The sequence below is a fragment of the Sardina pilchardus genome, chromosome 8 (assembly GCF_963854185.1).
Source record: "Sardina pilchardus chromosome 8, fSarPil1.1, whole genome shotgun sequence".
NCBI classification, from domain to species: Eukaryota; Metazoa; Chordata; class Actinopteri; order Clupeiformes; family Clupeidae; genus Sardina; species Sardina pilchardus.
In genome coordinates, this window is record NC_085001.1 from 268100 (window position 1) to 295454 (window position 27355).

The 27355-nt window shown below is 44.2% G+C and overlaps 1 protein-coding gene across 2 annotated transcripts in view; it reads right to left on the reverse strand.

Moving 5' to 3' along the window:
• Positions 1-7800: 7800 nt before the first annotated feature.
• Positions 7801-27355, reverse strand: part of LOC134088338 (H-2 class II histocompatibility antigen, A-R alpha chain-like) — a 152360-nt gene continuing 132805 nt past the window's right edge. The window contains exons 1-4 of one of the 2 annotated variants that reach the window (XM_062542252.1): positions 11789-11934; positions 11117-11365; positions 9627-9911; positions 7801-8159 (exon numbers count right to left, since the gene is read on the reverse strand). In XM_062542252.1, coding sequence (XP_062398236.1) covers positions 8035-8159; positions 9627-9911; positions 11117-11365; positions 11789-11852 — 723 coding nt within the window. In that variant the 5' untranslated portion in view covers positions 11853-11934 and the 3' untranslated portion in view covers positions 7801-8034. Of the gene's footprint in view, positions 8160-9626; positions 9912-11116; positions 11366-11788; positions 11935-27355 lie in introns of those variants that run through there. The other variant, XM_062542253.1, reaches the window with a different exon arrangement.

Genomic DNA, 27355 nt, shown 5'->3' on the forward strand with positions numbered 1-27355 from the left:
GCTGTACCTAGGAACAAGAGAAGAAGTAAGGCTGTATCAATGTACGGAGATATAAATAAAGACTCTGAAAGTAACAACTTTGGTTTATTAAGAACATAACATTACATGGTACCAGGAATGGATGCAATAAAGCCACCGGGGACTCTACAATTTACCGGGAACCTCGACACCAAATGGAGAACTTTTAAACAGCAGTTTGAGCTGTACCTTGCAGCTATCGGTGTGTCGGAGGCGGCTAACAAGAGGAAAGTAGCACTGTTGCTTACTGTTGCCGGGACCGAAGCAATAGAGGTGTACAACACGTTCACTTTTGAACAGGCAGAAGACAAGAACAAGCTAGATGCAGTACTCAAGAAGTTTGATGAACATTGTCTGGCTAAAAAGAATGAAACCTACGAGAGGTATGTTTTTAGATCACGAATGCAACGTGAAGGAGAGGTGTTTGACAGCTTTCTCACAGACCTCAAACTAAAAGCTAGAACCTGTAATTTCGATACATTGACGGACTCATTGATTCGTGATCAAATTGTGTTCGGGGTCTGTGATAGGAAAGTGAGGGAAAAGCTGTTGGGCGAGGCTAACCTGAACCTAGAAAAAGCAGTGAAAATATGCCAGGCGAGGGAGTTAGTTAAGCAGCACGCTGAAACGTTTGATGTTGCTGACAAAGGACTAGCTCAGCAGCCCGCTCAAATGCATGGTGACGTAGACGCAATTTCTTTCAAAGGAAAATGGCGCGAGAAGGACCAAGATAAAGACACTAGGAGCAAAGAGAAGAGCAGTGATAGGGAATTCAGAGACAAGGAATTTACCTGCAAACGTTGTGGAGGCCAGCACAAGGCCAGACAGTGCCCAGCATTCGGAAAAACCTGCTCCAAGTGTCATGGACAAAATCACTATGCTAGAATGTGTCTTTCAAGGGAGAAGGAAAGGAAAGTCCATGTCGTGAATGAAACAGAGGAGGACAGTGATTCGCAGAGTGATCCAGAGTTTGTGTACAGAGTTACTGAGGGGGACGGTGAAATAGAGGACACTGGACGGTCAGTCAATGCAGATGAGACTGTGCGGCCAGTAAATGCAGTGCAGACAGATAAATGGGTGGCGCCTCTGTTAGTTAATGGGGCAGTGGTGTTGTTCAGATTAGACACAGGGGCAAAAGCCAACCTGATCAGTGTAAAGGACATTAGAGCACTTAAAGAGAAGCCAAACATACAAAAACGCACTGTTCCACTGAAAACATATAATGACAGCAAATAGAAACCAAGGGTGTGTGCCGGCTTAAAATGCATGTGAAAGGCAAGACACAAAACCTCATGTTTGTAGTGGTTCCTGAGGACCATGAATCGCTGCTTGGAGACAGAGCATGTGAGGACCTGGAGTTGGTCAAGAGAGTCTACCAGCTCAACAGTGAAAAGGTGTCGGACACTAACACAGGAAATGACTCTGTAAAAGATATAGTTCACAGGTTTCCAGAAATGTTCAAGGGTCATGGAACGCTGCCATTCACATATAAGATCCAACTAAAAAGTGATGCTAAGCCAGTTATACATGCGCCGAGGAGAGTACCAGCACCGCTCAGAGGCAGTCTAAAAAAAGAGCTGGACAGAATGATGGATCTAGGAGTAATTCAGCCCATTGAGGAGCCAACAGACTGGGTGAACTCCATCACATGCGTAAAGAAACCCAATGGTGAGTTAAGAGTGTGCCTAGATCCCAAAGATCTCAATGAGAACATTAAAAGAGAACATTACCAGATACCAAAAAGAGAAGAGATCACAAGTGAAATGGCAGGGGCAAGATACTTTAGCAAACTAGATGCATCTCATGGCTTCTGGCAACTGAAACTGGACTCTGAGAGTAGCAAGTACTGCACATTCAACACACCATTTGGTAGATACAAGTTTCTTAGATTACCATTTGGAATAAAATCAGCCCCAGAAATTTTTCATAGGGCGATGGAAGCAGTCATAGAGGGGCTAGAGGGCACCCGTGTATACCTTGATGACATCATAGTATGGGGCTCAACATTAGAAATACATAATGAAAGACTACTGAATCTCCTGAAGAGGATTCAGTTGAGCGGTCTGAAACTGAATGAAAGCAAATGTCAGTTCGGGGTCACGGAGATCACCTTCTTAGGTGATAAGCTGTCTGCAGAAGGAGTGGAGCCTGACCACTCCAAAGTACAGGCTATTAATGACATGCCTGCCCCTACTGACAAGAAGGGGGTACTGCGAGCGATGGGAATGGTGAATTTTTTGGGAAAGTTTATTCCAAATCTATCCGCAAAAACAGTGGCAATCAGAGGCCTGCTGCAAAAAGACAGAGGATTTGAGTGGACTGACAGACACAACAACGAATGGGAGAAGCTCAAAGACACACTTACCAGAGAACCAGTGCTCACCTTCTTTGATCCCTCTCGTAAAACAAAAGTCTCCACAGATGCATCCAAAGACGGATTAGGTGCAGTGCTGCTCCAGGCAGACAACGATGGCCACTGGAGACCAGTGGCGTATGCATCAAGATCGATGACGGAGACGGAAATGAGGTATGCCCAAATTGAGAAAGAGACTCTAGGATTAGTGTTTGGATGCGAGAAGTTTCACGGATACATATATGGGCTGCCCACTTTCACATCAGAAACAGATCACCAACCACTCATCTCGATCTACAAAAAGAACCTGAATGACATGTCTCCCAGAATTCAACGTATGATGATGAGGCTACAAAGATATGATATGGATCTAATCTACACGCCAGGAAAATACATAGTCCTGGCTGATGCACTGTCTCGAGCGCCTGCGCCGCCCCAAGCAGCTGCACAATCAAGAAAGGGACAAACAAAATCATCAAAAGAGCTTGAAATGCATGTGAACTTAATTGTCTCTTCTCTTCCAGTGTCAGACATGGTGCTAAAGAAGATTGAACAGGAGACTGAACAAGATGAGACACTGCAGGCAGTTGCAGAAAACTAAACAAGGGGTGGACAAAAGGCACACTCCCACAATTCTATTCCATCAGGGCAGAACTGAGTGTGGCAAACGGTCTTCTGCTGAGACAAAATAGGATCATCATCCCAGCATCTATGCGTAAAGATATGCTCAACAGAATCCACGAGGGGCACCTTGGCATAGAAAAATGCAGAGCAAGAGCACGAGACGCGGTCTACTGGCCAGGTATAAACAGAGACATTGAGACACTGATTAGTAAGTGTGATACATGCCAAAGACACAGATACAAGCAAGCCAAAGAGCCAATGTTGATCCCAGAAATGCCAACTGAGCCATGGCAAAAAGTTGGAACAGACCTCTTTCATGTAAACGGAAAAGACTTCCTCTTAGTGATTGATTATCACTCAAACTATCCTGAAATAGCACAACTGAACAGCACATCTGCCAGTGCTGTCATAATTCGCATGAAAAGCATCTTTGGCAGACACGGCATTCCACAGGTAGTCCAAAGTGACAATGGTCCGCAGTACAGCAGCCAAGAGTTTCAGAGGTTTGCAGAGGAGTATGGGTTCCAACACACTACATCGAGCCCTCTCTATCCAAAGGCAAATGGTAAGGCAGAGAAAGGAGTGGAAATTGTAAAAAGACTTTTAAAAAAGGCTGCAGAGACAAAATCAGACCCTTACCTCGCACTGTTGACCTATCGGTCTTCTCCTCTGGGGTGTGGAGCATCACCCGCAGAGCTCCTCATGCACCGAAAACTGCGCAACACCCTACCACACATGCCAAGAAAGAAGAAAAACAGCGTACCAGCACAAAAGCAAATGCAGCTGAAGTGGGCACAGAAGAAGCACCACGACAAGTCCGCCAGGGGTCTTAAACCTCTCTCAGAACACGACGTGGTCAGAATCGAAGAGCCACACGCATGGAACAGAAAAGCAGTGGTGCTCAAAGAGGTGGGTCCGAGGTCGTACACAGTCAAAACGGAGGATGGACAGGTATTCCGGAGGAACCGCAAATGCCTGCTCAGGACTCAAGAGACATTTCAAAAGCAGTCACAAGCAGAAGTGACAAACCCTCCTGACGCAGACCAGGTTGTGCAGTCCTCAGAACATCAGATACCAACATCAGAGACAGGGGCACCTGTCTGTCATAAGTCTAGCAGAGCTAGAAGATCAAGAGTGATGATGGACTTGTGAAAATATTTGTGGTTTACACATGAGTGTTGCTTATCCTGGAAATAGTATTACAGTAAAAGTTATTGTAACATTGTAAAATGAAAACAAGCAACCTACCGTTACTTACCTTGATTCCCTAAAATAAGAGGATATCCTGTTTATTGTTACTGTTGCATATGTTATTACCTACTGTTCATTATCACAGTTACCTGAAAGAGAAATAGTACAGTCAATTAAGGTTACTTTGTAAACCTGTTATCGGAAAGAACGTATTCAGTGTTCACCTGGTTTACCTTTAAGAAATGTTTAGGTGTGATAACATTTATTATGTGTTTAATGGGTTTAGGTGTGGCTTCCAGGTCTAGTCTTGATATGGCCTTGGGCCTACTATCATTTGATTTTGATTAACCTCAGAGAAAGGAGGATGTATTGATATTATGTTATTATTAGTATGACCACTAGGTGGCGATACTTGGTTAAGGGACTATGGGAGGCTGTACCTAGGAACAAGAGAAGAAGTAAGGCTGTATCAATGTACGGAGATATAAATAAAGACTCTGAAAGTAACAACTTTGTTTTATTAAGAATATAACATTACAGTTTTTCTCTATGGTTGTGCGATACGGTCTCAAACCCAACTCCTCGAACGAGGACGCATGGTCCAGCCCCCTGGCGTCTTATCGGAAGCCGAAGGTGAGCTAAGGCGGGCTCAGATAGAGCGTTCTGATTGTCTAGGCTGAACTCGAGCCTAGCGCAGGCTTGTCCTCAACGGTGCGACCCTAGACCATCCCGCTAGGCAAAAATATTTTTGGCCGCTAGGGTGCGTCTAGATTTCTAGGCAATGAATAAACCAGATGAGCAACCAAACAATACGGTGCTGGGTAATGTGGCGTATGCTGTAATTTTTTTCCGATCTAAAGTTTTGCAAATGCACAAATCAATATGAAATGCATGCATTTATAAACCAGACGAACAACCTGAATAAACCAGATGAGCAACCAAACAATACGGTGCAGGGTAATATAGGCTACCATTTTTTTCCCCCGATTTCATCAGTTTTGCAAATGCACAATTCAATATAATAACAACGCAACGAAACGCAGCTCACTTCCTTTCCCCGATTTGAATTCTTCGTTTTACTTCGTCACTGCTCGGTAATTTCCGTTTCTGATTTCTGATTGGATTCTGGGATCCTAATGTGTTTGTATCGTGGTCAACCATGCGAATGCGTGATAACAGCCATCTGAACCTGCTAGAAGGCGGAGATGGCGCCTTCTAACCCATAACTATGAGGCTGATTACGATTGATAACGCCCATTCAATGGACTGATAACGTCCGAAGCGGGCGCACCACTGACACTTCTGCAGTCAGCTGTTCTGTCACTGACAACTTTCGTGTTGCGTGATGGAAAAAACATTGGGAGAAATGGGGGGAGGGCACGGAACGTCTGAAATCAGTGACGTGTTTGTTGATGCAAATTAATTTAGGCAAACATACAGCATACAAAGTGAAAAGATACAATGACTACACGCCAGGGGTTCTATACAAATAAACAAAATACTTATAATTTTATGGGAAGGGGCTTTTAGAAAACCCTTAATACCCTACATAAAAATGTACTTAATTTTGTTTGGAAGAGAAATTAATCTAACATTCGGTCACACTTAGGTGCCAATGGAGTTTAGGTGTTAGCACTGTCGTAGGACAGCCTATTCTCTGGTATCAGTGTGGCAAGACAGCTTTCCGCAGAGGTGACTGGATGTCTGGGAAAGTGGTTGGGAGTGGCAGGGCAGTGTCTTATGGCCGTGACAGTGAGGGTGTCCAGGGACAGTACTTGGCTGTCCCAAGACTGCGTCTAGTGTCTGGGTGTCCCGGGCAGTGCTTAGGTGTCCCGGGACCAGGGCATGAAGTTAACTTTTTTGGCCACCAGCCATTGTGGCGGGTGGATTTTGAAATCCACCAGCCACTGTGTTCTTTTACCAGCCAAATTATTTTGTGTCCAAAATAAAAATGAACAAAACTCCGAAAATTGAATGTTTTTTGCACTTGCGCAGAATTTACATAGCCTAAGCACTGCACAGCTCATCACTGGAGTAACGTGCAAAACTTCGGGTGATAAAACTCAACGAGGCTATGTCTCAAATCTCGTGTAGGCTAGGCCTACTTCTGCACTTGCCCGATCATTAATCACTAAACCCATGTAGAAACTAGAAGACTAGCCTAAAGCGTTCGGCGTATGATTTTTATAAAGTGTGTGTGTGTTCCTGCATAATATTTGCAGCTAATCTTTGCATTAGCGATAAAAATCCGTTGACACTGTTCAATTTGAGTGTCATGAGTGTAGCCCATCAACACGAGCAGGCAGCGCTATGCAACGCAATCGGACGGCCGTCGGACGGCCTTTTCTATTTTCTTTGTGCCGCTCGCGTTTCTCTGCTATTTTGAATGGCATTAGTGTAGACAGCGTATCAGTCAAGACAATCACCCGATCTTACATGGAATTACAGTGTATCTCTGTAAACATTGTTGCGAGTCTCGTTTTAACGGTGCTTTTCAGTGTTTCATTGTTTTATTGGCTACCCGCCAATGTGGCAGGTAGGTTGAAAGTTTCACCCGCCAATCACAAAAGTTACCCGCATTTGGCTAGTTGGCGGGTGCCAATTTCATGCCCTGCCCGGGACAATGTCTAGTGTCTCGGGACAGTGTCTGGGTGTCCCGGGACAGTGCTTAGGTGTCCCGGGACAGTGTCTGTGTGTCCCGGGACAATGTCTGGGTGTCCCGGGACAGTGTCTAGTGTCTCGGGACAGTGTTTGGGTGTCCAGGGACAGTGCTTAGGTGTCCCGGGACAGTGTCTGGGTGTCCCGGGACAGTGCTTAGGTGTCCCGGGACAATGTCTAGTGTCTCGGGACAGTGTCTGGGTGTCTCGGGACAGTGTCTGGGTGTCCCGGGACAGTGCTTAGGTGTCCCGGGACAGTGTCTGTGTGTCCCGGGACAATGTCTGGGTGTCCCGGGACAGTGCTTAGGTGTCCCGGGACAGTGTCTGGGTGTCCCGGGACAGTGCTTAGGTGTCCCGGGACAGTGGCTGGGTGTCCCGGGACAGTTCACAGGCCACCAGCAACAGTACAGTACAGTTCTTGCTCCCACTGCTACTGGGCCTCGCCGCGCTTTAAGTAGTTCACAACAGCACGGCGCTTCTAGTAGGTCGTCAAAGCGGTCAAATGACCGGGGCGCGGCGCTTCTAGGTATAAGTGGGTCAGAACGGCGCGGCGCTTCTAGTGTTAACAAGCTGGTCAACGAGCAAACCACCTTTAGCTGGTCAGGCTGTTTTTTTCAGCAGGGTAGTATTTAGTAGGCTTTGCTATGTATTAATGTGGGTCTATTCTTTGCTTATAAACACATTATAATATCAGTTTTAAGAATAGTGGAAGTCACACTTTTTTTGCTCCATTCCTGGTGCCCTCTGGATGTGCGCCGCCCTTAGCATTTGCCTTAGGCGGTATAGCAAATGCTAAGGGTGGCGCACATCCAGAGGGCACCAGGAATGGAGCAAAGAAAGTGTCGGCCCTGTCTGGGGGTTTTTACATACAGTATCTGTTCTGCTGTATAAATGGTGTCACACGACTCACACCAGCTTCACAGCTGATCCAATAAATATCCTTCACCCAGGGTAGAGTGTGTTTAGCCTCTTTATTTGTTTGTGCTAGAAAAAGTAACTGGACAGGTCCAGCCCCTGCATTCCCGTGATCAAATTTTACAAAGAGTTACATGTTATAAATCACTTAGCACCACCTATATTACCCCTTAAAATAATATTCAGAGAGACAAACTGTAAAAATAGAGAATTTCAAACATTTGTGATGTAGCCTATATGTCCGCCATTTGATTACACACAAAATCGACTGCTGCTCTAGTTGCACTGGTTGCCCTTGACGAGGAAGAATGTTCCGGTAGCCACTCCCAGCAGCCCCAGAGTCAGACCCACTCCACAGAACACTGATGGACCAAGACTGGGCTCAGGCACCTCCTCCACATCTGGAGAGGATACACACAACACACACACACACACACACACACACACACACACACACCACAAACTCATGCACACACACAAACACACATGTGTACACACACACACACAGGACCATACACATACACACACCACACACCACACACCACACACGCATGCACACACACACACACACACACACACACACACACACACACACACACACACCCACACACACACACACACACACACACACACACACACACAAACACACATGTGTACACACACACACAACCATACACATACACACACACCACAAACATGCACGCACACACAAACGTAAGAGAGATTATGGGTCTGGAATATATTTTAAATTAGATCAGACAGGATTCAACTATATTTTCATTGTGCAGAGTACAAAATACAAAGACAACTAAATGCAGTCTTACTAGAACACTAGTAACTATTGTTGTGCTATTATGATATGATTGATTGACTTCACCCTGAAACCTATTTTGATTTATCCACAACAAAAGGAACCAGAGTTCTCAACGGGCCGGGTCGGCCCGACAAACCCGACGGGACCCGCGGGTTCGGGCCGGGTTCGGGTCGAAAATAATAAGCAGATGACTCGGGTCGGGTCGGTCCTCGGGCTAAATATTTTCCAAAAAAAATAAAAACATTTATTAATCATCGTTGCTGTTTACCGCGAATCATCATGAATTTCTCTATGGGGATCAATCTATCTATCGTAAAGGAAGTCTGGCTGCTGCATGCAAGGTACATGCAATCATGGAGCGGGGGGCAGACGTGACGCTACTGTTGGGAGATGGAAGGACAGAGCTTGCAACAACTCTGTCATGTGTTGCACCAACATTTATGAGTTCCTGTGCAAGTTCTAAGAAGCTGTGTCCTTGAACAAAATAAAATGGCAGTAGCCTATTGTTGCTGGGCTATACGTCTTCGTGAGCTAACAACTCATCATGAAGCGTGTATGAAGCGGTTATTGAAATATAATGCTCTGTGGAAGTACGTTTTCCCATTTATAACATGTTTCTATTTTGGAAAATATCGTTTCACTAGGTTTTACGTGGGTTAGGTAGGCCACTGCACATAATTGTGCCCTTAACGACCGTCCGTCTCCGTAGGATAACATGGGAAAACTCGACCGCCGGCGTCGGGCCGCGGGCCGGGTTCGGGTAGATAATTCAAATGTATGTGTCGGGTTACATCGGGCTCGGGCTTTGAAAGCCACGGGCCGGGCCGGGTCGGGTCGGGTTGTAATTTTTAGGCCCGTTGAGAACTCTACTCCAGTGACTCCAGTTTTGACTAAAAATATGAACTGCAGCCATATTACAGTACGAACTCTTCATAACAAATCATCAACACAATAGAATCAGTGTCTAACTTCAGCTCACACATTAAAGTTCATGCCATTTTTATGAGCCCATATGGATATACATGTACAGTAGGAATATGATTCAACATTTTACCGAACTCTCTGGTCATGGGCCGCTCCAGTGCTGAGTGCTCCACAGTGCAGGTGTACATGTCCCCAGGCTGAGGGGTGAACTGCAGCATGTAGAACTGGCTGAAGGTGCCTTCGTTGACATTCACCCGCAGCTGGCTGGTGCTCACTCCTTTAGTCACTATGTGGTTGTTCTTGGTCCACGTCACGTTGAGCTGAGGGGGGTAGAACCCAGTCACGAGACAGATGAGAGTGTTCTCAGAACCCACCATCACATCATCTCTGGGGTAGATGGAGCTCATGGGAGGGGCTGGAGGAAGGACATAATAGGAAGGAGTAAAATAGTGTCACCCTGACATGCTCACTTCCTGACTCACACTACTTGATCATCAGTGACCAATGGCAGAGCAGCACGGTACAGTGTGGGAGAGACAAAGCTGTTAAGCTGTTGATATGCCTCATGTTGGAAATCTAATTATTATCAAGCAGGCAGCTACAGTATACCACCTCTCATCCACAGAACGCAGACCGCAGACTGTGAGAAATGGCTCAACAACATCATCAACACTGGAGGCCCCCCGACTGTGTTCTCAGCCCCTTCTATATACTCTACACGCTGTACACCAACGGCTGCAGTAGCCCATCACCCGTCATTACCTACTATAAATAGATAGATAGATTGATAGATACTACTAAATACATAGTGATGTAGCAAGACCCCTTAATCCGAGACCAAGACATTACCAAGACCGGAGGGTATCGAGACCAAGACTAAGACCAAGACAGACCAGGCGAGACCAAGACAAGACTAATGCTAGAGTTGACATGATCACTCATTAATTCAATTCACTGTAAATGTGCCTGTTGAATGGATGAAAGCATCTGTGTGTAGCAACTAGCAAGCAACGGCATGATAGTTCTCACTACACTAGTATAGGTTTGATTTAGCACACACAGGTTTGCCATTACATTGCTATTCATATTACCTTTTCTATTGCATTGGCTATAATTGTATTTCATTACCCATATTTACCATGGTTATACGTTAAACCTTTTGTAAGTGTAACACTCCCACTATCATGGTGGTGTGTAGCTTTAATTGAGTGTCTGTCACTATAAGACCACGAAAGAGGCTAAATAGCACCTGTCACTTTGAGAGCTCCATGACTTGAAGGCCAAGTTTGAGTTTCACAGCCTTAAGCAACTGATATTTGAATGCAGTTCATCATGTTTTCTATGCCATCAGTTAAAATAAAGGTGCAACTCAACTCACATGCTGCTGCTGAGTCGATGAGATATAGTATGTCACATGGGTGGATGGGATATATGTGCTACATGGTGTATGTGTTTGGTTCATATGTGGTGCTGCGCTATATATGGAACATGAAATGAAGGTGTGTGGAAATGATTATCCCTATGGGACAATAAAGACTTTCTAAATATTTTAAAATATGTTATTATATGATGATTAAAACTAGCTGAGGAAAACAAATCAGTGACGTTATTTCAACTCACCCTGTGCCACTGCTGGGTTTTTGTAAGCTTTTGTGACTGTTTCCAAGTTTGTCTTGCATACTTGCTGGTTAGCGAGTGCAGCCTCATATGTGCCCTCCACATATTCAAATGGATCAGCAAACTCAGGCAGTGTCATCACATACTTCCCAGCCTTCCAGTCTGCGTGAGCCTTCTCTTCCCCATCCAGTCCATACATGTCCTCTCCATCTGTGTCTGTGCATCCAGTCAGAGCAGCATCCTCATGTACATCTGGGAAATGCAACAGAGCAAAGGCATGTCAGCAGTGAGGGCAACATCCTCCAGTGCAGTGTGTAGGATGAAGGCAATTCACACAACAAACATATGACCTCCCCATCTATCTAAAAACAAAACTTTCCCCAGTTAGTGTGTGTTAAAGACTAATGAAAAGCTCACGCAGTGTTATGGTGTAGAGCCTCAGGACGGTACATTACTATTCCACTCTTTTGGTGGAACACAATATGTAGTTATTGAAGTGAGCATCCAGTGGTGATTAGACAAAGCATTTTAATAATAAAAAAAAATAGTTTCTGCATTTTCTGTAACTTTTTGAAAACATCCTGCTCTACTCATGCTGCATTAATGTTCAGTAGTCCCAAGCATAATCTACTAGCTTTTAGTTTCCGCATGTAGAAACACCACCAGTTTACTCACTCTTGGCCTCTGTGTAGATAATCCCAATAAGGACGAGAAATAATCCTGTTAGAGTCATCTTCATGGGACTGCTGGAGACTCAGTGTTGAACACAGTGAGAGTAAAGGGAACACAAACTCTCTCTGACTACAGACACACTCAACTGAGACACACTCACCCAACAGCCAATCAGATTACTAGGGTCATCTGTCTCTAGGTGAACACTGCTGTCAAATGTCAGCGCAGGGTCTTCTGACACATACTGTATGTCTCTATTCTCTATAGGTAGTGTATGCAGATATGCATTGAGTATAATGTACACATATATATGTTCACTAAAATGTTTCACTCTTCATGGCTTCTATTAACTATGTTGATGATACCATACAATGTTTTCAATAGTTATTCCCCTACTGTATAGTGCAGCCACACACACACACACACACACACACACACACAGTATATGTACCGTAGTGCAGCAACTAACACACACACACACACACACACACACAGAGTATATGTACCATAGTGCAGCAACACACACACACACACACACACACTGTATATGTACCATAGTGCAGCAACACACACACACACACACACTGTATATGTACCATAGTGCAGCAACACACACACACACACACACACATACACACACACACACACACACACACTGTATATGTACCATAGTGCAGCAACACACACACACACACACACACACACACACACACACATACACACACACACACACACACACACACTGTATATGTACCATAGTGCAGCAACACACACACACACACACACACACACACACAGAGTATATGTACCATAGTGCAGCAACACACACACACACACACACACACACACACACAGAGTATATGTACCATAGTGCAGCAACACACACACACACACACACACTGTATACCATAGTGCAGCCACACACACACACACTGTATATGTACCATAGTGCAGCAACACACACACACACACACACACACACACACTGTATATGTACCGTAGCGCTGCAACACACACACACACACACACACTGTATATGTACCATAGTGCAGCAACACACACACACACACACACACACACACACTGTATATGTACCATAGTGCAGCAACACACACACACACTGTATATGTACCATAGTGCAGCAACACACACACACACACACACACACTGTATATGTACCATAGTGCAGCAACACACACACACACACACACACACACACTGTATATGTACCGTAGCGCTGCAACACACACACACACACACACTGTATATGTACCATAGTGCAGCCACACACACACACACACACTGTATATGTACCGTAGCGCTGCAACACACACACACACACACACTGTATATGTACCATAGTGCAGCAACACACACACACACACACACACACACTGTATATGTACCGTAGTGCAGCAACACACACACACACACACACACACACACTGTATATGTACCATAGTGCAGCCACACACACACACACACACACACACACACACACTAGATAGATAGATAGATAGATACATCAATAAAGTATCTATCTATCTATTTCAATTTCAATTTAATGTCGCTTATAGAGCGCCAATACATTACACATGTCTCAAGGCGCTTTACAGAGTGTTAGACATTCAAAGAGAGCCCATGAGTAACAGGGGCAAGGAAAAACTCCCTAGAATTGGAGATACATATAGGAAGAAACCTCAGACAGACCCACGACTCAAGGGCCCAACCCATCTGCCTTGGGTCAGTTACAGTACAGTCATTTGTAGTTTGAAAGTTACAATGACAATGAAAGTTCAAATAGTCCAGTGTAGGGAATAAATTGTCCATTAGTAATCCATTAGTTATTTCTGAAGGTGATGGGTCGCTGGGATCCGAGGGCCAAAGATTCGGGCAGGGAACCACAGCAGGCGATGTTAGGGCAGTCATAGGGATGGCGAAGGCAATGGCGATGGTAGGGCAGTCAGAGGGATGTGACTTCAGGTGTGATGAGGGACAGGCACAGAGATGGTTGATGGCTGGTAATGGTTTACCTCACAGGTGAGGTATAGGGGAAAGGGAAGAGAAATAGAGTGTGTTAGTATTACTGTAAGTCATATTAAGTATTAATAAGTATATCAATGGTGATATAAATGGTTATACTATAGAGGGTTTACAAAACGCTTTTACACACCTCTTTTGTGGGGACAGGTGCGTAGGAATAGGTTACCCAGTTAAACCCGAAGAGGCATCCCGCACATCGTCCACCACGCATGCAAACATCCACCCACCCACCACGCACGCAACATCCACCCACCCACAATGCCCCCCCCAATGCCCCCCCCCCCCCCAGGCGAACCCACACACCACCTCTGAACCGCGCGTCGGAGCAGCATGGCTGAGCATGGCCAGCCAGAGTCCGCCCACAGGCGGCGCCACCCATCCGCAGACACCCCCCACCACCATCCGCGAGCAGAGAGAACGGGGCCCGCGCCAGCCCCACCCCAACCACAACACCACGCGAACACACACCACGGCCCGACCAGGACACACAGTCTGATCCGCCCCGCCGCCCAGGCCCCCCGGAAGCAGCGCCCCCAGAGCAAAAGTCCAGAATGCTTCATGTCTTTGGACGTGTCATCCTGTCATCCTGTTGACAGGGTCGGGAGGCGTAGGGAGGCGATGTAGTGTAATTAAAAACGTTAAAATCATTGGACATTGGTGTAATGTAATTAAAATCGTTAAAACCATTGGACTTCCACTCTAGAAACACCACCCCAAGAAGGCCCGGACCGCGAGCCCAATCCAAATACAATGCCGCAACAGCCCTCCCCTCCGCCATCCACTCCCAGCATTCCCACCTCCCCCGTCCCCCCCATCCCACTAAATGCACAGCCGTGCACATCTGATCAGACTGCATGCCCCAGCCAGACCGCCAATATACGCCCACGCAGAGCCACTGGCGAATGGAGCCGACACGAACCCCCCCCCCCCCCCCCATCTATCTATCTATATGTACCGTAGTGCAGCAACACACACACACACACTGTATATGTACCATAGTGCAGCAACACACACACACACACTGTATATGTACCATAGTGCAGCAACACACACACACACACTGTATATGTACCATAGTGCAGCAACACACACACACACACACACACACACACACTGTATATGTACCATAGTGCAGCAACACACACACACACACTGTATATGTACCGTAGTGCAGCAACACACACACACACACACACACTGTATATGTACCATAGTGCAGCAACACACACACACACACACACACACACACACTGTATATGTACCATAGTGCAGCAACACACACACACACACACACACACTGTATATGTACCGTAGCGCTGCAACACACACACACACACACACTGTATATGTACCATAGTGCAGCAACACACACACACACACACACACACACACTGTATATGTACCATAGTGCAGCAACACACACACACACACACACACACACACACACTGTATATGTACCATAGTGCAGCAACACACACACACACACACACACACACACACTGTATATGTACCATAGTGCAGCAACACACACACACACACACACACACACTGTATATGTACCCCAGGGCTCATAGACAGGAAATTATTTGTCAATGTCAATGTCAAGTTTATTTCTATAGCACGATTTACAGACGGCTGAGCCGCACCAGTGCTTCACAGTAAAGTGCAAAAATGCACCTGAAATGTGCCTGAAATGATCAAATACTTTCAAAGACAATATAGAGAGCCTTTCTTGACATCGTACACGGCTGAGCTCAAGCCTGAACTCTATCAGGCCTGATAGTGTAGCAACAAACACACACTGTCTTTGCTGGTTTTCTTCCAGCTATTGCTGGTCTTTGCTGGTGTAGCTGGTTGGGCCACCAGCTAGACATGCTGGCGTGACCATCTGAGGAAGCTGGTCGTGCTGGTGTGACCAGCCTGTCGTGTGGAATACAGCTGGTGTGAGATGGTCATGCCGGTGACCAGCCTGTCAAGCTTGACATTGCAAGTGTAAGATGGATCATGCTGGTTTGCTAGAATGACCAACATAAGCTGGCATGGTCAGTATAAACCAGCAATGTAGACCAGCAACACCAACTAAAATGACCAGCTTAAGGTGGTATGACAATCAAAACTAGCTGTCAAGTTTGCTAGGCTGGTCACCAGCATGACCATCTTAAACCAGCTGTATCCCACACGAGAGGCTGGTCACACCAGCACAACCAGCTTCCTCAGATGGTCACGACAGCATGTCTAGCTGGTGGCCTAACCAGTTACACCAGCAAAGACCAGCATAAGCTTTTTTCAGCAGGGCAGCTGAATTACCATCGTAAGCAAGTAAACCAGCTGAAGGTGTGTTTTCGCGAGAGTTTTGCTGGTCTAGCTGGTCAACCATCATAGGGTGGTCAAACAAGCTGGTTAACAAGCTGGTCAACCAGCAAACCACCATAAACTGGTCAGGCTGTTTGTTAGCAGGGACATTTGCACCGCGCTTGTGGGGGCGTGCTTATGTTCCCACAGCTCTATGTTCCATCATTTCCAAGGTTTTTTGTTTTTTCAAAATTAGACCTGGTGTCAATTTGCATCAGATCTTATCCCCATTTCTGTCAGGCCCATACGTCAAGAAACATATACAATATCTTAGGCAATTTAAATTAATATACTACAAATTAAATTTGGCGGTATGGCTCTGTTCAGAGGAGTACCCAGACCTTAAATAAGCACCATGAAAGAGCAGAGAGTCTGGGGACAGCAGCAGTATTAGGGGGCTAGGGTTGCCACCTATGTCTGACCAAAATCCTGGACATTTGGGCAACCCTTCTTGAATTTCCCCTTGGGGATCAATAAAGTATCTATCTATCTATCTATCTATCTAACCCAATCAAGCCTATTACTTATAAGCAGCGGGACCTTCACACATCTACCCATGACAAAAATTGCCTCACTGCAGCGAAACAGATTGTTTACTAATATTATTATTATGCTATTATTATATTATATTATTTTGTTTTTATTAGTAATATAATTGTAATACTATTCATCTGCTAGAGTTAATTGCTTTCAATAATATGTCTAATCTTTATTATTTTGGCTGATTTGGTGGGCACAGGTAAAAGGTTAATTGTACGCATCATATAGATTGGGTTGTCCTATATATATTATTATTATTATATAGGCTATATGAATATATTATTCAAATGATATAGATAATAATGACAAAGTAATTCGGTTAAATACGGTTATTATGATTCTGTTTAATTCATTTATAAATGGTGCACTGCCACTTTAAGACTCTTGACAGTCAGTGGCGCTCGCAATTTACAATGCTCAGGAGTAGGCCTACTACTCTTCACATTTCTCTTTTAAACGTTTCTTATGGTATATGTATATCAGTTATCTTATCAACAATGACAAGCCAGCTGGCGCTCTCTCTCCCTTTCGTGCGCGCCCAAACGCGTTCTCAATTACGTTATGAGTAGGCTAACATAACGCAAATTAGAATTGCTGCAAAAGATATTTCAACGAGTAGGCTATCATCTCTATGTATGTAACATGCTGTTTTGATATTGACATTGTAAACGTTCTCTAAGAAGAGGGTAAAGCAGTTTGCAGTAATGTTAACCACAACATCGTTGCTGGAAAGAAATAGCGAACAGCCAATGATAACCTAAGTGTGGCAGGCCAGATCTATGATAAACTAATGCATGCTCGGCGGGTTGCATTAAAGTGCGTGGCGGGCCGTAGTTTGGACAACATAGAAAAACCGGGACATTCAGTGTCCCGGGAGAATATTATTTTTCCCCTGAACAGACAATTAAAAACCGGGACAATCAGGTGAAACCGGGACAGGTGGCAACACTATAGGGGGCGCTCACACAGTTTAAGACTGAGCGAGTCTTAAACTGTGTGAGTTAAACTATTCCCCCATATGAACAGAGCGGCAACTATGACATAAAGCCTATGCCATGTTATACACGACAGGGTGGAGCAGGGGAGGAGGTGGGTTGCATAAAGCGAGCAGCAAGCAGTTAGGAACAACTAAGCAGCTTTAAATAAGGCGCCCTGTTTGGATGTAGCCATTTAGAAGCGAGGGGAGTTGACCAGCTGATGTGCTAACGCCCACGGTAGGCCAGTCAATCTAGCTCAAAAAAGGGCCAAAACTTAAACTAATTGCAATAGTAATGGTTGATCCTTGATCATCCTTGATCCTTAAACCCTCCTGTATCACATATTAAAAATCTACCCATTTATATTTAGTGGAACATACTTTTATTCAAGGTCAAAGGTAGCAATTTCCAATGCATTTTGCCATTGGGATTTACAGGTGAAATGTGTAAAATGTTAAACTATAGATATCAAATTGAAACTTTCACAGTTGTTTACTCACATTAAGGCAAACATTTTTTGTATTGCAAGTTTTCTGAAATGTGATGTTTAGATATGCAAATGAGACCAGTTTTACTTAAATATGCAATAATTTGCATATATTTCTAGAAAACTAAATCTGAACAAAAGGTACAGTCAACTTCAAAATAATTGGAAATTGCATTGGAAATTGCTACCTTTGACATTGAAAAAAAGTATGTTCCACTAAATATAAATGGGTAGATTTTTTATATGTTAATTAAATATACATAGGGATCACAAAAAACTTGGAATGATTACTATTGCAATTAGTTATGGGTCAAACGCTAGATTGACTGGCCTACAGTGGTTAGCAGCCTCTTGACTACTTGCCTGCCAGAACTGACGCTGACGCTCAATTTCTCCCAATTTGGTTGTCACTTACCATAACCCTGCTGACAAAACCAGCCTGACCAGCTAAAGGTGGTTTGCTGGTTGACCAGCTTGTTAACCAGCTTGTTTGACCACCCTATGATGGTTAACCAGCTAGACCAGCAAAACTCTCGCGAAAACACACCTTCAGCTGGTTTACCCAGCTTATGATGGTCATTCAGCTGGTTTTGATTGTCGTACCACCTCAAGCTGGTCATTTTAGTTGGTGTTGCTGGTCTACATTGCTGGTTTTTACTGGCCACGCCAGCTTTTGTTGGTCATTCTAGAAAACCAGCTTGACAATCTTTGTCAAGCTTGACAGGCTGCCCTGCTGAAAAAACCAGCAAGAAACCAGCTTAGGCTGGTAGCTGGTTTTAGCTGGTTTTAGCTGGTCTTTGCCCAAAACACAGTTCTTATTGCTGGTCTTGCTGGTGTAGCTGGTTAGGCCACCAGCTAGACATGCTGGCGTGACCATCTGAGGAAGCTGGTCGTGCTGGTGTGACCAGCCTGTCGTTTGGGATACAGCTGGTTTAAGATGGTCATGCTGGTGACCAGCCTGTCCAGCTTGACAAAGATGGTCAAGCTGGTTTTCTAGAATGACCAACATAAGCTGGCGTGGCCAGTAAAAACCAGCAATGTAGACCAGCAACACCAACTAAAATGACCAGCTTAAGGTGGTACGACAATCAAAACCAGCTGAATTACCATCATAAGCTGGGTAAACCAGCTGAAGGTGTGTTTTCGCGAGAGTTTTGCTGGTCTAGCTGGTTAACCATCAAAGGGTGGTCAAACAAGCTGGTTAACAAGCTGGTCAACCAGCAAACCACCTTTAGCTGGTCAGGCTGGTTTTTTCAGCAGGGATGTGTATGATTTTGCTAGGAGTGTGTTGTATGAAGGTATAATTGGGGCAAAAGTCACGAGCACATTTAACTGCAGATTTCGCATTCGCACACTAAAGTCACAAATGTGTAACCGTACATTTGAAGTTGTACATATTTTTTTCATACCTTGTTAACACAAAATAGCGCTACGGGTTCACGAATCCGTTTTACAAGTTCACAAAACCGTTTTACAGATACACGAATTCTCACCTGTGCATCACAAGTTCCTGGCCTCATCCCCTCGAGACTTTTGCCCCACTTACACTGCAACGATCGGGGCAAAACACATTCGCACATCTGTGTTTCATAGTCTGAGAACATGCACAACATTCGTGCATTTGTAAACCCAAATGTGAACTAATGCAACAGAAGTTGTGCATCTGTGAAATATTTTCTCATTAATAAAAGTCTTCCCTGCTGAAAAAACCAGCCTGACCAGCTAAAGGTGGTTTGCTGGTTGACCAGCTTGTTAACCAGCTTATTTGACCACCCTTTGATGGTTAACCAGCTAGACCAGCAAAACTCTCGCGAAAACACACCTTCAGCTGGTTTACCCAGTTTATGATGGTAATTCAGCTGGTTTTGATTGTCGTACCACCTTAAGCTGGTCATTTTAGTTGGTGTTGCTGGTCTACATTGCTGGTTTTTACTGGCCACGCCAGCTTATGTTGGTTATTCTAGAAAACCAGCTTGACCATCTTTGTCAAGCTGGACAGGCTGGTCACCAGCATGACCATCTTAAACCAGCTGTATCCCAAATGACAGGTTGGTCACACCAGCACGACCAGCTTCCTCAGATGGTCACGCCAGCATGTCTAGCTGGTGGCCTAACCAGCTACACCAGCAAAGACCAGCAATAATAACTGTGTTTTGGGCAAAGACCAGCTAAAACCAGCTAAAACCAGCTACCAGCCTAAGCTGGTTTCTTGCTGTTTTTTTCAGCAGGGTGGTCACCAGCATGACCATCTTAAACCAGTTGTATCCCAAACGACAGGCTGGTCACACCAGCACGACCAGCTTCCTCAGATGGTCACGCCAGCATGTCTAGCTGGTGGCCTAACCAGCTACACCAGCAAAGACCAGCAATAGCTGGAAGAAAACCAGCAAAGACCAGCTTGTTCTGTAATATCTGACAAGCCAGCAAATAAATGGGCAAACTGCAACGGCTTCAAACAAGGTTTTCTTTACTTGCATGAATCACGCATGTAACAGGCATCCCTGCTGAAAAAAACAGCCTGACCAGCTAAAGGTGGTTTGCTGGTTGACCAGCTTGTTAACCAGCTTATTTGACCACCCTATGATGGTTAACCAGCAAGACCAGCAAAACTCTCGCGAAAACACACCTTCAGCTGGTTTACCCAGCTTATGATGGTAATTCAGCTGGCTTTGATTGTCGTACCACCTCAAGCTGGTCCTTTTAGTTGGTGTTGCTGGTCTACATTGCTGGTTTTTACTGGCCACACCATCTTATGTTGGTCATTCTAGAAAACCAGCTTGACCATCTTTGTCAAGCTTGACAGGCTGGTCACCAGCATGACCATCTTAAACCAGCTGTATCCCAAACGGCAGGCTGGTCACACCAGCACGACCAGCTTCCTCAGATGGTCACACCAGCATGTCTAGCTGGTGGCCTAACCAGCTACACCAGCAAAGACCAGCAATAGCTGGAAGAAACCCAGCAAAGACCAGCTAAAACCAGCTACCAGCCTAAGCTGGTTTCTTGCTGTTTTTTTCAGCAGGGATAGCATCTGTAAAACGAAACTTAGTGCGTCACTCACATCAATTCAATGAACTGCATTGTGGGTAATGTAGTATTACTGCACTCTTTTAAACAACGCATTACATCAAATAAGAAAGAAACTATTATGTATTTATGTATCTCATATTCAAATGATATAACAATCTAAATCCAAACGCAATGTGCTTAACATTAACAACAATAATAAACATGACATTCAATTTTGCAAAGTTGCAACACAGCTAAAACCAGCTGAAACCAGCTGCCAGCCTAAGCTGGTTTCTTGCTGTTTTTTTCAGCAGGGAAGGCTGACCCCGCGCTTTGCACAGCACAGCACCATAGGATATATATTTTAATGTCGGTCAATGTTATATTTTCTAGTAAAATAAGAATTTGTAATGGTGGATATTTTAGAATATATTTTAGAATATATGCAATAAACTTATGAAGTAAGACTTACTGAGGCTAAAAATGGTCTCCAGACCTGGACTCAAGCACTACAACACTATGGACAACTGCAAGAGAGCAACAACTACTACAGTATTAAACAACAAGTCAACACTAAAACAAAATTTGCATTTATAGGCAATGTATTTTACTGAAACTGATCAAGCAAGAGCTTATCACTGTGCTACTGTGTATGGTACAGAGGTATCCCTGTGTGTGTATGCATGCATGTGTATGTACGGGGATGTGTGTGTGTGGGGGGACTGGCTGCGAACTGGGCTGCTCCTACTGCTATGTGTGTGTATATCACAAGTCGGATTATCGGATTCAATGGACAACCACAAGCAAGCAAGCGTGTGTAGGTGAATTTGTTTTTCCTCACATGTTCGTGTGTAAATCTGACATGTCCAGTTGGGTAGGTGGTAAACTGGTGTAACCAAACCCTAGAGCAAAATCTGCCAATCAGCCTCTATCTTTCACTCTCAATGTGTGTGTGTTTGTGTGTGTGTGTCCATCCTTGAATGAAATAAAAGCCAAATACAAAACACAGACAGCATTGCTCTCAGTGATATTATTATCAAGAAACATGACCCACAAGTTGTTGCACATATTGTTATTATATTGTTATCATTGTTAACTTCACACACATCTTCTCTCTGAGCCAATATGATCAGCTGATACCTGCAGTGCCATTTAGACTGAAACACTCTGCTGAGAGCCGACAACAAACCCAACGAGCCAGACCAGTTCACCTGCTGTTGTGGAAAACACCAGACACCACATGCCAAACCCATGAGATGATATAGCAGTCAGGCCAAACCCATGCAGTAACACAGCAGTCAGACCGAACACATGCAGTAACACAGCAGTCAGGCCAACTGATTCCAAGATTAGGGAATCTGATTCAAGTTGTTTACAGGTGTGGGCAACACCTGTCCAACACACACCCTGCACATACCAACATGATGGCACAGTGTCCTACCTATAAACACACAAATTAAAAACATTACAGTGCACAACAAAATAACTTCTTATTCACAACTCACAAATTTAGTTTCCAAAATCATTTTCAGACAATTACTTCTGATTCACTTTGTCAAGATCATATGACAATATAATAGTCACAAAGTCTTCAATCATTTTTATTTTATTTTATTGTCTTGGCACCATAAACCCAACCCTCATCCTGGACAGATAACATGTTCAGCCAAATCTGCTTGCTGTGTGGTGTGACCTGCCTGTAGAGTTGGTGCCCTTCATGTTTAATATGTAACTGCATGGCCTGCTGTTAGATAACACAGCACATAAAGACCGCGGAGCAGAAATCAACAGAACAGAAAATCCCCTCCCCTCCCCCATAAGGCTCTGCTACACACATCCTGTTTTACTGAAGGGAAGGAATCCTATTGGCTGCTGTTGCGACATCATTAGTCACCAGCAGAGTGAACTCTGAAACTGACTCAATGGCTGAGAGACCAAATCACCCTGTTGGGTCATGACTGACCAGATCACCCTGTTGGGTCATAACTGAGACCAGATCACCCTGTTGGGTCAAAAGTGAGACCACATCACCCTGTTGGGTTATAACTGACCAAATCACCCTGTTGTGTCAGAACTGAGACCAGAACACCCTGTTGGATCAGAACTGAGACCAAATCACCCTGTTGGGTTATAACTGACCAAATCACCCTGTTGGGTCATCACTGAGACCAGAACACCCTGTTGGGTTATAACTGGGAGACCAGATCACCCTGTTGGGTTATAACTGAGGGACCGATAGATTCTTCTGGATCATAACTGAGATCCACTCATGGAACACCACGCAATACAAAGTTACACACAATACAAGTTTACAGAAATATATATTCAACACAGTTGTCCCCAACACCGCTCAACACCTTACTACGGAGCCCGAGAGGGCTCACAGCAATATATTTTGGGGAAGGATGAAAACGTGCGCTCACTTTGCAAAATCGAGCTCTCATTTTATTAAATCGTGCACTCATTTAAGTAGAGCGTGCTCTCGTTTCATTACATCATGCGCCCGTTTTCCTTAAACGTGCGCTCACAGTACTACATCGTGGTCTCGCTTATCTAAAATGTGCACTCGTTTTAGTTTTCTTAAAATGGGCGCACGATTAGATAAAAACGTGAGCATGATTTGTATAAAACGTGCATTCGTTTTCATTAAATCATGCCTTCGTTTTATAAAATTGAGCCCTTGAATTACAAAATCGTGCTCTCATTTTATTAAATCGAGCTCTCAATTAAAGCGAATCGAGAGCTCGTTCTTTAAAAAACGTGCCCATGATTTATAGCTTATAATGTGTGTAAGTTAGAACATGGTGAGCACTATCCAATTTCCTGTTACAGTTGTGACAAGTAGGCCTTGGGTCAGTTTGAGGCATTGTGCTCACCATGTTCTAACTTACACACATTATAAGCTATAAATCATGGGCACGTTTTTTAAAGAACGAGCTCTCGATTCGCTTTAATTGAGAGCTCGATTTAATAAAATGAGAGCACGATTTTGTAATTCAAGGGCTCAATTTTATAAAACGAAGGCATGATTTAATGAAAACGAATGCACGTTTTATACAAATCATGCTCACGTTTTTATCTAATCGTGCGCCCATTTTAAGAAAACTAAAACGAGTGCACATTTTAGATAAGCGAGACCACGATGTAGTACTGTGAGCGCACGTTTAAGGAAAACGGGCGCATGATGTAATGAAACGAGAGCACGCTCTACTTAAACAAGTGCACGATTTAATAAAATGAGAGCTCGATTTTGCAAAGTGAGCTCACGTTTTCATCCTTCCCCAAAAAATATTGCCTTGAGCCTTTAAGGGCTCCGTACCTTACTGTAAAGGGCCAATACATTTTATTCTGAGAGATTACTTTTTGAAATCCGATTAAAAGTTCAAGTTTAAATCACTCCCCAACCAACATATGAATTTATAGACTAATGTGCTCATTATTAAATATAATATAATAATACATATATATAATTATAATTTTAAAGATTATATATATATATATATATGTATATAATTATTTATATAATAAAAAGGCTTTTCTCTGTAGATGACTCATTCTTGTAGTGTGAGAATCTGTGAGCTTGTCAGCTCCTTGGCACTGCTGGCCCTGTAAGTGCCCAACTCCTGGTCCAGTTCTCACCTGTCCATGTTCCTTTATATTCTCCATTTACATGTAGGCCCAATCTGGCAGAGAGGTTGGAGGGGTGGCAGGCGTCATGCCAGTGTGTGTAAAGCACATTCCATGCCAGCTGCACCTGGCTGTGTGATGTGCCCCACAGAACCTCTCACAGGGAGAAGACACTTGAACTGGAGGTGAAGGAGCACGTTCAGCATGTATTTGAGGCCCTGTTATCAATAACTGACCACGTTCAGCATGTATCTGAGGCCCTGTTATCTATAACAGCAGTGAGTCTCATGCTTATGAGGGAATATTAATCTAGTGTAGCATAACATGTTTATGGTGTTTAGCAGATGCCAGGAGACATTTGAGAAATAGTTACAATTCTCAAATGAAACACTTTAATTGTTTTTTTCTTGAGGGCTAGGTAATAGTCAGATGCTAACAAAGGTGAAGCATACGAATAAAAAGTCTGGATCTAATGAGTGTTTCACCAGACTGACATGTGATATGAATCTGACACTGGGTCTGACATGTCACAGGAGCAAAGCAGTGTTTTTCCCTAAAGTATTATGGTTGTGAAACTTAATAAAATGCTGTTTTGTCCACCTCTGATGAACCTCTGAACAGCTGTTGAAACGCTAAACCAACACTCACTCTCAGCCTGTGGATGAAATCAGCTGGCCTAGACCATGTGTGCAGGCAGTGATGGGCAGTAGCGTCGCTACTTTTGTAGTGACGCTACTATAACCACATTTTTCAGTAGCTTGACGGTAACGTCGCTATTTACAAAACCAAGTAACTTTTCTGTAGCTAAGCTATTTTATTGATCAAGTAGCGCAGCAGCGTCCTCGAAAGCTATTTTCTCCTGGACATTTCTGATGTTCATACATAACAGCGTCTCCTGCAGCCATCAACACCACAAATTAGGAAGACAGCCAGAATGTTTATGTTTCCACGACAACACGCTGGGTAAAAGCGCATGCGGTAGGGTTGCCACACTTTTTCCTGGGATTGTTCTCTTTTTTAAATGTCCCGTTTGTTTTTGTTGCATAAGCACTTCTATCTTTTTTAAGTAGGCCTATTACCTGATGTTCACTTCTAATACAATCTACGTTCTGCTCATGCAATCCTAGGCTACTATTTTTCCTTACAGTAGGCCTATCTTGATCCAGCTGCGCGTATTTGATTGGTTAATGCAGCCATGCGAAACGAAAGTTTACCTTAACCATCACGACCGGCCATGAATGAATTGTAATGATATGCGACCGCCTATTATCACGTAGGCCTACACTATTCTCTTCCTTGAAAATACATTTATTTTATTTACAATTTCAAAAGGCATTCTTGCATAACTAGAGCTAAAATGTGCTCTGATTTGCATCTGTTTTTTGTGTATTGGGCTATCAATAAATCAATCTTCATATTTTAGCCCTTATCTGACTGAAAGTGTTGATCACTAAAATTTCGTCGACTTGCAGTTTTAATTGAAAGTAGCTGCTATGTATCAAGCTACTTTTGACAAGATTTTGTAACTTAGCTTGCTACATTTTTATGGGTGGTAGCTTCTGTGTAGTGACGCTGAATTTATTGTAGAGTAGCTTGTAGCTTAGCTCACTACACAAATCAAGTAGCTTGCCCATCACTGTGTGCAGGCAGCATGAACAGTAAACCCCTCACACTTTCCACCGCTAACCCCCTGATAATGAGGAACTCCCAGTGTGCTAACTGCTCACTCCCTCATAATGAAGCACTTTTAGCACAATAACCGCTAACCGCTAACCGCTCACTCCCTCATAATGAAGCACTTCTAGCACGCTAACTGCTAACCGCTCACTCCCTCATAATGAAGCACTTCTAGCACGCTAACCGCTAACCCCCTCTTAATGAAGCACTTCTAGCACGCTAACCGCTCACTCCCTCATAATGAAGCACTTCTAGCACGCTAGCCGCTAACCCCCTCATAATGAAGCACTTCTAGCACGCTAGCCGCGCATTCCCTCATAATGAAGCACCTCTAGCACGCTAACCGCTAACCGCTCACTCCCTGATAATGAAGCACTTCTAGCACGCTAACCGCTAACCCCCTCATAATGAAGCACCTCTAGCACGCTAACCGCTAACCCCCTCATAATGAAGCACCTCTAGCACGCTAACCGCTCACCCCCTCATAATGAAGCACTTCTAGCACGCTCACTCCCTCATAATGAAGCACTTCTAGCACGCTAACTGCTAACCGCTCACTCCCTCATAATGAAGCACTTCTAGCACGCTAACCGCTAACTGCTCACTCCCTCATAATGAAGCACTTCTAGCACGCTAACCGCTCACTCCATCATAATGAAGCACTTCTAGCACGCTAACCGCTAACTGCTCACTCCCTCATAATGAAGCACTTCTAGCACGCTAACCGCTCACCCCCTCATAATGAAGGACTTCTAGCACGCTAACCGCTAACTGCTCACTTCCTCATAATGAAGCACTTCTAGCACGCTAACCGCTCACTCCCTCATAATGAAGCACTTCTAGCACGCTAACCGCTAA